The sequence below is a fragment of the Haliaeetus albicilla genome, chromosome 7, assembly GCF_947461875.1.
Source record: "Haliaeetus albicilla chromosome 7, bHalAlb1.1, whole genome shotgun sequence".
Classification (NCBI taxonomy): domain Eukaryota; kingdom Metazoa; phylum Chordata; class Aves; order Accipitriformes; family Accipitridae; genus Haliaeetus; species Haliaeetus albicilla.
This window is the reverse complement of record NC_091489.1, coordinates 46314335-46327335: the sequence shown is the minus strand read 5'-3', so window position 1 is coordinate 46327335 and position 13001 is coordinate 46314335. Positions and strand designations below refer to the sequence as shown.

General features: G+C 48.4%; 1 protein-coding gene across 4 annotated transcripts in view; it reads right to left on the bottom strand.

The window, feature by feature from the left end:
* The window catches only part of KIRREL3 (kirre like nephrin family adhesion molecule 3), a 339679-nt gene that overhangs the window by 50694 nt on the left and 275984 nt on the right, over positions 1 to 13001 (bottom strand). For all 4 annotated transcript variants that reach the window (XM_069788214.1, XM_069788215.1, XM_069788216.1 and 1 more), the window contains 2 exons: positions 7779 to 7936; positions 3905 to 4055 (listed from right to left, as the gene is read on the bottom strand). In XM_069788214.1, the coding sequence (XP_069644315.1) occupies positions 3905 to 4055; positions 7779 to 7936 (309 nt within the window). The remainder of the gene's footprint in view (positions 1 to 3904; positions 4056 to 7778; positions 7937 to 13001) is intronic.

Here is a 13001-nt window from a genome sequence, read left to right as displayed (position 1 = left end):
TGGGCGATACAGGAGAGGGGAAGGTGGCTGGCCGGCGGCGTGCTGCAGTCCCCCGGCGTGCTGCAGTGCCTCCTCCTCCGCCACGTCCCCACCTCATTAGGCCCTGTGATATTTACCCAGCCAGAGCCCCGCTTTGTTGCAAGCAAAGCCACCTGCCTTCTTGATAGGAAATTATGACGGGGAAATTATAGGTATTTTCAATTTACCCTAATTTCATTTTAAAATGTGCAATTCAAATGACAATAAAGATGGGCGCAGTTGGGAATATAAATGAGCTTCCCTAACATAACAGCCCAGAGATATATAGTGGGCTCCTAATTCATTTGCAGGCATCCTGACACTTCCCTATTGTTATACAACAACAGCTAATCACCTTCCTTTGTTAAGTATGAATCACACTTCTCTTTAGTAGCTTCCCCATTGTTTGATGGTTTAGTAGCTGTGCCTACGATTTACAGAGGAGCCTCTTTGTATTAAAATGAGCCCGGCTCCCTCCTGCACTCAAAATAAAAAAAAAATGGAGATTAAAAAGAAAAAAAAAAAGAGCAAAGGAAATGAATTAAAGTCTTTGATCTTGCCTTTCACAAATGGGATTGGGCTTTCTAATATTGCAGCAGCTTCCCCGCGAGGCGGCGGGTGCCGCGGATAGCGTGGGTTTGTGTGTGCGAGTGTGTTTTTGGGTATTTTAAAGAAAAAAAAAAACAGAAGACACAAATTGTAACTCATCAGAATGTAATTCTACTCGGTTACAATTATAATTCCTGCCTGGCTTCTTGTAATTAATTTGAATGATGGAATCAGATAGAGCCAGCCTACAGGCGGCTGGGAGGAGAGCGTGCATGCAAATGCTCGTGTGCCCAGATACCGCGTAACCCTGCGAGCACGCTCGCACCAGGGGACCAGCGTCGCTCCTTGCCGGCCGTGCAGTCAGTGAGGCACCTGAGCAAACCCCTCAGCTCCCACTAGTTTAAATTAGCACCTGGGAAATGATCGCTGGGGTCACCGGGTGAGCTCCCCAGGCGGCAGGCACCATGCTGGCTTTTGCACTGCCAGGTGCAGATCCCTCGCCATGCTCCTCTCCCCTCCGGACCCCCAAACAAGCCCTTCCAAACCTCTACCCTGAATCCAAAAGCAGCCTGTGGGCCAAATGAGGAGGAACGAGGAGCTGGAAGCAGACTAAGATGCCTCTTCAGCTCTGGACTTTCACACACCCCGGTGGGAAGCACAAAGGGGAATCAAACACTCCAGTGCTACAAGGATAAACACAGTAGGAGACCCTCCGACAGTGATGTGGCTCTCATTTTGCTCATCACCCTGGTCCACAGACCCTCCGTTTTTCTTCTCCTACTCCCACCTCCTGCAAGAAACACAGATGCGGTCAAATCCCTTCTTGCCATGAAAAAAAAAAAGGTGTAAAAATGAGCAACTGCACGTGTGTGTGCAGAGGCTTGGAGCAAATGGCTTTGGATAAGCAATAACCCTGCTCCTCCCCATCCCGGCACGCTGGATGTGCATTTCCATAGAGCCACTGGGCTCTGGCAGTATAAATAGTTTATGGCATATCAAACTATTAAACATGATTTTAATCCCACTTGTGATGTTCTGCACATAACTCACAGGAGGCTGACTTTGATGTGGCTGGTGGAACGGAAATCACATTGAACAGATGTTCCAGCTGGAGTTGCTTAGCGTTTCCATTACAGACCCTGCTCTGGGTTTTTTTTTTCTAGTTCCTCTTTCCCCCCCCCCCTTTTTGGGGGGGAGGGGAGGGTTTTATGACTCAGCTATTTCATTGCTGCTAAGATGGTCAGGCAGTGCCTGCATGAGATTGATGGGAGCCAAACTTCAACTTTGCATCAGCTGAAAGAAGATATTCTCTCTCACCATGCGCATACACCCTGCATAGGAAATAACCCCCAGCCTGGTGTTTCTCTGCTGCGTGTGAGCATTTTTGATGTTCTTTTGAGTTGCAAAAGAAAATGAAAGCAGTAGGAGTGATTTAGCAGGCTGTGGCTTCCTGGGAGGGATTATTTTTGGTTCCCTGGGATTATTTTGCAAGGCCATCTCTTTCAAACCGTGCAGCTGGGCAATGCTTGCTATGGTATGAACAGTGGAGGTGGAGATGTGCAGGCTCCAGGGTGAAATGCGGCAGGTTGTGCCAGGCTGAGGAAAGCTCACCAGCCAACAACTGCTGCCTCCTTCCTTATTCTTGCAGAAACCACTTCTTTTTTTCCTCCCAAAGTGCTGCTTCTCTGCTAGATGTTGGACGAAGACCCATGGGAAGGACCTCCTTTCATCGCTGGGGTGGTGCAGAGGGGTGTGCGGTCTACCTTGCCTTTGCAGCCACTCTCGCCCAGGACAATTCCCCAGGAATGGCCCAGATAACTTTTGCTCAAGAAAAGTACCTTTAGCTCTTCGCAAAGTGAAAACAGCCAATTGCCAACAGCCAATTACAGGTTGGGAGGGAAACCTCATGGACTGGGCAGCAGCTAGAGCAGGCTCTTGCATCCAAGAGGGGACGAAATCCACCCCACCACAGGCTGGTTAATGCATCTTGGTATTTTTCTATCCCTCCATCACCCATCCAGCACTGCAAAATTGATATCCTCATTAGACCCCATTAAGAACAACATACTTTTAATAGCTGGATAGGATATTATTATTATTACTTTCACAGCATGGAGTATTTAATGGCTTGGAGTGGAAATTGGTGTTCTTTATTGGGTCTTTCTCTTTTCAAAGCGGATTCCATCAGGCTCAGGGATTCAGCTCACGTCTCCTGCCCTACACTGTACAGCACAGTGTAATGATGTCTCTGGCTTTGCGTTGTTTGTGAGAATGCGTGTGCGTCTCCAGCTATTGTAACTGTTTGCCGGCTGTGAAATAACCTATGCTATTATCTCATTTTATCTGGCCGGTTCTGTCAGGACATGCTATCCAGAGACCCAAGAGCCTGTTAATCTTCCAGCAGCAAAAGCTGGAAGTCTTAAATGGTGAATTTTCTGCTGTGCTTGAGTTTGTTCAGCCAGTTTTAATTGGACTCTGGAAAGCAGCTGGCATGATAATATTGAACACCCTGCATTTGCAAATTGTTGGTAAATACAGCTGCAGGAATTGTGCGTGCAAATGAAGCCCGGCTGGAGGGAGGTCAGGATGAGCCCAAGAGCAACAGCTATTGCAGAGGAGGAGGGAAGAGATCTGTGAAACGTGAATTTTTGAGGAAAGAAGATTTTGCTTCATGGATTTACAGTAAAGGGTAAATGATATGGCTCTCGACACACACCTGTCCCCAGCAGATGGTGATTGACGCTAGCTGTATTTCACGGGAGGGAGACTTCCCACCGATTAGGTGTCTAACATGCTATCTCAGTGGAGAACAATACAAAAACCTTACTGTTGTACAGCCTGTAAGACTGGAAACATGTGCTTTTGTACCAGAAATCTTAATGGGCCTTATCTCTGCTACTGGCCGTGTCCAGAGATGCTGCTTGCTCAGCCAAAACCATTTGGGATCCATCCCTGCTCCAAAGACCCCAGAGGGCCTAGATCAGGGCACACAGTCAGGCCACGTGCAATGGCCACCAGCCACCCAGAGCACGGCAGCTGGTGCTGCTTTTGCTCAAAACCATGGACACAAGGCACAAAAGCTGGGAAGCAGCCTGTCCCTGTGGGTGCTCGTGTCCATCTGGTGCCCCAGGGAGCTCAGGGGAGATGCGATCTCCTGTCTCTGACTTCACTGTATCAATGTACCAGTAAACCCCAGTAAAGGGAAACCCTCAAATCCCAGCATCCTGCTCCCAACTGGAGTCAGACCCATGTGGGCAGCCCTGGGGCGGCGATAGAGAGACCAGGGAGGCTGAGATCACATAGTACCCAGAGGTAGCTCAGCTGGCCGTGTACTCACGCTGGATATCAATGGTGACGGAGGTCTCCTTCCCACTGGGAATGGCTTTGTTGGTGGCGCGGCAGACGATGCTCTCCCCATTCTCAATGTCGGAGGGGGCGATGAAAAGGGTGCTCATGATACTCTCCCTCTTGCCGTCCCGGAGAAGTGTCTGTGGGAGGAGAAACAGAGATGAGAAAAGGCAGTTTCCTATAGGAGAGGGGCTGCTTCCCTGGCCGAGGGTTGTGGCAGGCTCTGCACACGCACAGCTAGCCCTCGCTCGTACGAGTTTCGCAGCCAAGCAGCGCTCTCTGCTATAACAGTTCCTCTGGCTGGAATCTGCCAAGAAGCCTTAGGGGAATAGCATAGACAAATTTCACTGCACTTCCCTGGGAATTGGCACTTAACTCCCATCTGCTTCCCTCCAGCCTTGCTGTGCCTGGGACTCCAGCGAGATACATGTCGCCCACTGTCCCAGGAAAGAGTGAGCCGGGGCGCAGATAGGGCAACCAGCTTCCTGAACCTGCTGTCACCTTCTTGCACCTATGCCAGGTGAGTGCAAAAAGCTGCCTAGGCCACTTTACATAGCAATGAGTGGTGATGCTGGCTGCCAGCAGCACGGGACTGATCCTGGCCATGGGTCCCTGGCTGCTGTGCAGTGGTCCAGCCCAGCCCATGGTAAATCATCACCACTCTGGCTTGCCTCGTGCTGGTGATCACTGTGATGGGGATCAGAGGATGCCGGAGATCCAAAACCTCAAGCCTGGTACAGCAGTGGTTAACCAGCTCTATCTGCTCAGCCTTGGCACCTTGTTTCTTTCCTGGACTTATCTGACTTTTCCAGCCGTGGTGCCCTGCCATGCCTTTATCAGTGAGCCCTGCCTTATCAGACTCCTAATCCTCCTGCACGTTCTTACAGACTGTGGTCACATCACCTTGTAGCCCTGTCTTTGGCAAACTAAACCGATCGAGCCCTTGGAGACTGTTAAGGTGTTGCATGGTTTTCAATCTTTTAATCATTCTCTGGGCTTTCCTCTGACCTCTCTCCGGTTTATCAACATCATCCAGGGACCAGAAATGCCAGAAACACAGCTTTTCGCAGCTGTTGATAACAGTGGTAAATGCCCACGGATGCACCCATCACTTAACTATGTATTTTGGACCCTGCCAGGCAGTTTTTCTCTCCCAGGCTGTATCCTTCAAGTTTCCTCCTCACAATGTAAGACAAGTGCTTTATTGAATTATAAACATATGGCAGCAAGGCTAATGCTTTCACCACCTGGGTTCATCGTGACACAGTGTTCATGCATACAGGTTTGCGCCTCTCAGGTATGCTAGACAAGGAACGGTGCTGAGAAATTGTCACCATTATCAGCCCAGAAGCTGGAGAGAAGTAGGACCAAGACCTATTAGTATGTGATCATCAGGGCCTGAGTGCACCGACAGTACTTAATTTCCCTGACGAACCTCATCTGGGGACTCTACCCAAGAGCTCTTCACCCATAGGCCCAGGAGCTGTATTTAAACTCTGGCTCTAGCTTAAGCCCTGCTTTAGGTGTGGTGATGTAGACTAGATTTCCTGGCTTGACTTCAGAGCTGCCTCAGCACTATGGACTTTCTGGATATTGCTGCACTGTGGTTGACCCTTCTGTGACCACCAAACCTGCTCTGCTCCTCTTGTTCTGTGCCCTTGGTGGTAAGGATGCTGCCCTGTGCTTGCTTTATTGTCGCCTTTTGTGCCCTTCCTTTGTGGAACAGCCACGCTTTTGGTGCTGAGGTTGTGGTGAGCCCTAAGCCTGGGCAGGACCTCCCCCCTGCAGTGCCCCTGAGCTTTGGGTTAGCCTCCAAATCCTGCAGGATCCTGTAATATCCCCTGCGGCTATAGGGATCATTCCCTGTCCCCTTCGATAGGGATCAGGGAAAGCATAAGGGTTTTCAGTCAGCTGTGGCTATTCTGTACTGCCTGGCTGTGATTGCAGGAGGGCTGCATATTAATCAGTTGGTGGCTTGGAAATTCAGAGAAGCAAAGAAATTCTGACTCTGTATAAATGGTTTCAGGCAATCAGTAACCTGAGCAGGGTTTTTTGGTTTACTGGAATATCTGGATCAAATGAAATTTGGGTTGGGTTTTAGTTTTCTTGAAAAAGCAGAAAGAAGAGAATTGAGGAATGATATTAAAGGGAGCTTCAAAAGAGAAATGTTTCTCAGATGCCAAAAATCAAAACCTCCCATTCCAAAAATGTCTAAAATTGGCCATTAGGTTTTTCTGAAGGCTGTTTTTCTTTCTTTAATATGACAAGGTTAAGACAGCCACAAAAATGATCAAGTCTGGATGTCCTGTGTGTGTGTGGGGACTGTGGTGCTTCAGGTGACAAGTGCTGATGCAGCTGGTGCTGGCTGACCACCCCTGCCCTGGAGCATTGCTTTTCCCTGTTTGTGGCAGGGATGTGTTTGTGGAAGGGCCTCATGGAAACCTCCAGTAAGTCAGGAGAAACTGAAGGTCAGCCTCAAAATGAGGTTCTCCTGACCCCAGGAGGAGGGGATGATATTTCCCCCATGCAGAACAGGACTCTGCTCCCAGATCATACCTGACAGCAGCTTAAAATGCCATAGAAATCTCTGTACTGCATGTGAGATGGAGCTGCAGCCTGAAAAGCTTTTTTTGTTGGAAATATTTTAAAGAAAGATAAAGGGCATTCTTCCTTCTCTGCTACCTACTACTTGTGGGCCTGAAAGGGAAAGGGCTTAAATGTTGGCTCCCCAGGGCCAGGTCTGAGCAGTCTGCAGTGGAGAGGAAGGCTTGGGGTGAATGGGATAAGTTATAAACAACTGCATGTCAATGGTCTGAATTTTAATTAATTCCACTTGATTTGAGAGAAGGAGAGGTCAGTTCTCTCTGGCTTTAATTAGTGCTGCCTCTTGCATTGCATGCAGGGAGATGGGCAATTTCCCCCTCTGTTTACACCCATTGGCTACAAGGAAGCAGCTCAGCTTTAACTGAGGTATCAGTGTGCTCTGCAGACTGACAGGGAGGAGAGGAGGGTGTTTTGGCTCCTCTGCTTTTCCAAGCAGATCAGGATGTTGCTGGAATGAGGCTGGATGGAGGCTTCACAGTGGTAGCAGAGGGTGAAATGTTTATTAAAAGATCTTCAGGAGCTTGAGAGGAATGCCGTTGACTCCTGACTTTGAAGTTTGCTTGCATTACAAATGGCTGCAAACTGACCCATTTTATGTCTTAAATTTTGTTCTTTAGAAATTTTCATCAGAAATGTCAAGTGTTGCTGAATCTTTAGCACTTACCAGACATCAGGCATCTATAAACAGGAGAACATGCGGGTACCCATTCTGAGTACACTGTTGATTGCTCTTTGATGTTTTCCTTTATGACCCAATAAAGGCTTTCAATTTAAATTAAAAAATGCCAACAACCCCGACAATTTTTCATGGAAAATTGCAGTTGGAGGAGGGGACATATGTCACTGCAACCACCTTTTTGATTCAGAGGTTCTGCTACAGCCAAGGCCAGGTCAGTGTTGGCTGTGTGGTGCTGTACACAATATTAACACCACACCTAGGTGGGATTTTGGGGGGAGAAGTGGGCATGCCAGGCAATTATAAGCTGTGAGAGGGTACAAAAAGCCAGACAAATTCAGACCAGAGCCCTTTTTGGCGTCAGTCTGTGGTTGCTCGCTTGCATCCTCCTGACTGTTTTCCTCCCAGCCTCTCCATGGGGAAGGCTGCATGGGGCAATGTAGGGTGAGAGTCTCAGCTCTGCAGAGCTGAAGGTGCTGTCCTAGATGGTTTGGGGCTGTGTGAAGAGCAGTGTCAGGCCTGGTACACCTTTCTGAAGCAAGGGAAGAGCACAGCCTTTGTCCCCAGCCCCATCCTGCCTCACCTTGGAGTACGTGGCTCCATTGATGACTTCTCCTTTCCGCATCCAGATGATGGAGGCTGCTGGCTTGGCATTGTCTGCGTGGCAGGTCAAGTTGAGTGGGTCTCCTGCTCTCAGGCTGATGATGGGCCCCCCCATAATGACAGGATCATCTGGAGGAACTGGAAGGAAATAGCACAGAGGAGACAATGTCATTTGCTAGCATTAAACCAACCTTTCTGGAGTTACCTGTGGGGTCTGGGCTGCCAGGACTGGACTGTCACCTCGCAAACCTCTGCAGCTGGCTTTGACAGCATGCAACCCCATCTCACCACACTGTAGCTGGCTTGCCTTTTTGCAGCTTGCGTGAAAGCTGCGCCCCAGATTTGAACTACAACAGCAGAAACTGGCTGAAGTTTTAGAGGGGACACAGGCCAGGTGGCTGCCTGAGCTTTGCAGTAATATGAAGGATTAAGCCTGTGGTAGAGAAATCCACCAAGGGCTACTAAATATTCAGAAACACCTCTGGCCCAGGATGTCCCTGAGGTGCAAACTGTGGGAGGATGGTAAGTATCTGAAAGAAATATCCTGGCTTGCTGGCCCTACTCTTCTATTCTTCCCCAGGCAACTATAACTGCTGCTGCTGGACTCAGAATATGGGGCTTGGAGGGGCTTTGGTCTGACCCCTGTTCCTCTGACTGCAAATGAGAAGGTAGGTGAGGGTGATTTGGAGGAGAAGGGCAGGGGAGCTGGGTTTGGACTGTTACCCATTGCACTCGGGGGGGAACAGCTTACTATGGGCTTCAGGTGTGTTGTTTCCAGATGCCTGCCTTTGAAGAGGGCTCCCTTGCCAGCCCTCTGTCATGGAGGGATGCAGGAACCCCTGAGCACTCCCTTGCTCTGCTTTGATTTCCCTGTTGCTTTCACTCATCATCTGTGCTGCTGTCTTACTGCACAAAAGGTTGTGAAACTCCTCTCATTTGGTCAGACTCCCTCTTGCTATGGTAAGTCTTTTAAGCATCTCCCTCTGTGAAAGCAGATTTTTGCCGGGGGTGTTGAGGAGACGTTTAAGATCTCAACCTTCCTTTGAGACCACCTCAGCCTGACAGCCTGTGTGAGGCTGCATCCTCATTACAGGACATGGTTTGCTGGTATCACACAGCCCCATGGCCTCTCTGTTTCTTGCATTGGGAAGTACTTCATGCCAGAGACAAGGAGGGATGGAAACAGGGAAGCAGGAGATGAAGGGCACCTGAGCATGGTCTCCTCTTCTGTTACTAGCACTTGAAGCCTGGCATCTCTAAACACCCCCAGCATGGTAAGAGATGGGAAATTCAGCTGGAGAGAGGGGCTGTCCTTTCATCCTGCAGAGAGGACCTTTCATCTCTCCTACCCTGATTGAGTTTGCTCTAGCCAAGCCCTGCTCTGAAGATGGAGAGGTCTGTACAGCTGTCAGTTTAGCTGTTCCCAGCCAGATCCTTTGGGAAACCAAATGCCTGTCTTGTTAGATAGATGTGTTGCCCACCCATCTCATGGCCTCTTTCAGGAGCTCTTGGGGCCCATGCAGCATTGGGAAGCCAGCAGGAATGTAGAGGACGCAGTGGAAAGGCATCCCTGTTGAAGCCCCTCCTGCGCAGCAGAAGAGCTCATGTTAGCAAAGGAGATAGGAAGAAATTGCTGCTTCACACCCAGCTCAGAAGCAGGTGGCAAAAACCTCCTACCCTTCAGCATCCTTACTGAGGGGATGCAGCTGGGGGAAACCTGCCAATTTTCCACCAAAGTGGAGCTGCTTTTGTTACAAGTCAGTGCTCTTTCCCCCTCCCTGAGCTGGCTGGCACCAGGCTCAGCCATGCAAAGCGAATGTCAAAGTTGGCCAAAGACCTCTCTGAAATCCCCAAGTATGTCTCTGCTTCTGCTCCTGAGCTGTCCCAGCATTTTAACTGGCCGAGAAACATTTAAAAACTCTTCGCTGGCTCCTCCAGTGCTGGGCAGAATTCAGGAGATGGAAAGGGATTATGTTCTCTGACAATTCAAAGGTGGCTGCCTGCATCAGTGCAGGATTTGTAGGCAAGGCAGATGTGCTGGTTGCACACAACGCTGGTCACACACACATCTGCCAAATGCTGTGAGTAATGGGATTTTTCAGCTCAGTGGGTGGAACCTAGGGACTGGGGAAAAAAGCTTTTCTACACGGATCCAAAATGTACATTTTTTTTTTCAGGCTACAAGAGTGAAAAAAATGTGAAAATCTGTGGTTTGGGTTAGTTGAAATGTGTCAGCTCCTGAAATAAGAAAATGTGGAAAATTCAGCTTCATTCTGATGCTATTTAACTATTAAGGAAGTATTTCTTTTCACTTAAAAAAAACCCCAAACCCAAACTACCACCTTTCATTGGATGAGTTTATACTGCTTTAAAAAACCCCAAACTGATATTTTTCAATAGGTTTTTTTTTCCCCCTCACTGAAGCTATTAATTGAATTTGACCTCAGCTTGTAAAATACTGGAAATCTATCTTGTGAAGCAGGGAAAAAACCAACCCACAAGCCTTTCTCTGAAGAGCATCTTGGAATTAAATGAAGGGACTTTTATGGTGGGATGTTTAATAATCCTGACTGATGTCCTGTAAATGGCTAGTCCCACTGGCTGACATCTGAAGACTCTTTTTTTTTTTTTGCAGCCACTGGCTTAACATCACCCCCTCAAAGCAGTCCAGCCTGTGCCTTAGCTGCCCATGGCACCTAGGGGACAACCTAATGCAGACAAACATGGCACCACTTGTCTTCCCTGTGCCAGAAAACCTTGTTTTCTAATCCATGTTTTGCTCCTGTTTGTCTCTACTGGATTAGCAGCAAAACTTGGGGAGCTGTTTAAGGAGATAAGAGAAGAAGAGAGAATGGGTCCTGATTACATCTTCCCAAGTAAGCGGTTATGATCCCCCAGTTATTCATGTAGCCATGAATTGTTGATGGTCTCCAGGCTCACTAACCAGTGGATCTGGTTGGGGAGGAGAGGGTCTGATGAATAGGAATTAGTGATGTCTCTCAACAGCTCTAACTTCTGCAAAAAGAAGGATGGATGTATTCTTTCCCCACTCAAACTTGAGCCTGGGAAAGGAGGAGGAGGAAGAGAAGAATGAAAGATAAAAAGCTGAGAAGAAAGAAGGGAAAGCAAGAAGCTGGTAGCACAGAGCCATGATCCATTATTCATCCACTGTGCTCCCAGGATTGGTTATTATAAGGCACCACTACAGAATCCAGTCTCCTAATTTTTAATCACGTAGATGTAGAAATGTCAGCCTTTCTGATTAATATAGGGATATAAATAGGAAGAGTTGTTTGGGGTTGGGGGGGGGGGTATTCCTGACAGCAAAGAAAATGGAATTAACCTTTACATGCCTGGAAAGTTTAAAAAGAGAATAAAAGAGAAGGGATCCATGATGGCTCAAGCCCACAGGAGTAGGAACAAGCCAGAGAGAAGGATGACATGCAGCTGCTTATGGAGTAGGAGTCCACACAGATTATCCCCAAATGGACATTGCCCTGAGACCTTCTAGGGTGGGAGGTGAAATGCCCCAGCAGAAGGTCTCCTGTTCCTCACAGTGCACTCGGGACCTCAGCTGGAGAACTGTTCTTTTCTTCACTGCAGACAGAACTTTCCAAAGAAACAATGACAAGCTTCTCCCCATCAAAACCCTGATTTTTCTGTCAAAATGCGGGGCTTGCTGAATATTTTTAAACCAGCCTTGGACAGGCATTAATCTTCTCCATAGCTGTGGGCTGCCTGGATGAGTAAGGACAGCTTGGGGTCTCTGCTCCTTGCCCTTTGGAGCGCTTTGGGAGAAGCATGTTTTATAACACATCAGCATAAAGAAATACAAATAAATGAGTGTTGCTCTTGGGCTGTGCATTCAGCAACTTCTTAAATTAGTTGGCTAGTTAGAGGCTTTCCTGCATACAGTCCTGCCCTGCAAGACTTAACTGTATGATTAATCAATGAGACCACGCAGAATTATTCAGCGTTGAACTAATACCCCAGGCTAACACTGCAGCTTTGGCTAAGGAATAACATAGATGTCTCTAAATGCTCGTGGCAGCTGGACAGTGTTGTGGCAAGCAGACAGAGCCTTAATTATTAGCAATATTTATTGAGATAACAGGATCCTCTAGGCAGGAGTCAGCTCCTGGAAGTGGAGAAAGCAAAAAAACCCTGCCAGCCACCAGCACTTGCTCCTAATTAATGCTGACTTTTTTTTTTTTCTGTTGATGTGGCTGGTACCTCCTTGCTGTTGGGTTTGTGTAACAAGCCTCCTCTTCTTGGGACAGTATTAACAGATTCAACCTCAAATGCTCACTGGTGGGGAAGGGCCACCCAGCTGCTGGGCTGCAAAGACAGATACTGAGCAGCCCCTGAGGACTGCTCTGAGCCATGTATCTGCAAGTAATGTTCAGCTGACATGAGACTCAGCACAAGTGTCCCCTGAGGAACGAGATCCCTTGGGTAAGGCATCGCTGATGCATTGCTCATCATCTTCCCTACAGGGTCTGTGGCACTCAAGGGTCTGGGCTCATCTCAGATGCGTGTTAAGCAAATAACAGTGACCAGAAGATGCTTTTGGTGATCATGAACTGTTGCGAGGTGTTTCCTAGCTCCAAAAGCTGAATCTAAGCATAGACCACAAGCATCCCCAGCACTCTGCAGTGGATTGCTAAGAGAACTTGGTGGGCCAGCCACCTTCCAGCAAGACTGCGCTCTGCAAACACAAGGCCCCATGGAGATGATGAAGCTAAGCCAAACAAAGGTATGTTTGCTCCTGTATTTTGTCTCCACAGTAAGGAAAGCACAGGGAGCCCCAGGGAGACAGCCTGGAGGGATTCAGCTGGCTCAGCTCACCCTCTCATGCAGTGAGGATGGATCTGGAAGCTTTGCTCTGGTACAGCAAAGTGTTTGTGTATTCAGACGTTGCATTGCAGGCTTGTCAAAGGGCCATGTTTGCCTCTTGTAGACAAGTCAAGCTTATGAGGGCATCATAGTACACTTGCTCTGGGTGACTGTAACCAGGCGCTGCCCTGATCTGCATACAGCTGCTTGCTGCGTGGAAGTTTTTTGCAATACAAACCCTGCAAAGAGGGTTTTCCTTTGCAAATCTGATCTCTGCTCCTGGTGAGGTGCTTGTGAAAGAAGCAGGATTCAACCTGCAGCCTCCGTGGTCTCCTTACTTTCCCAGGAAGATCCTGTCCTGCTCCAA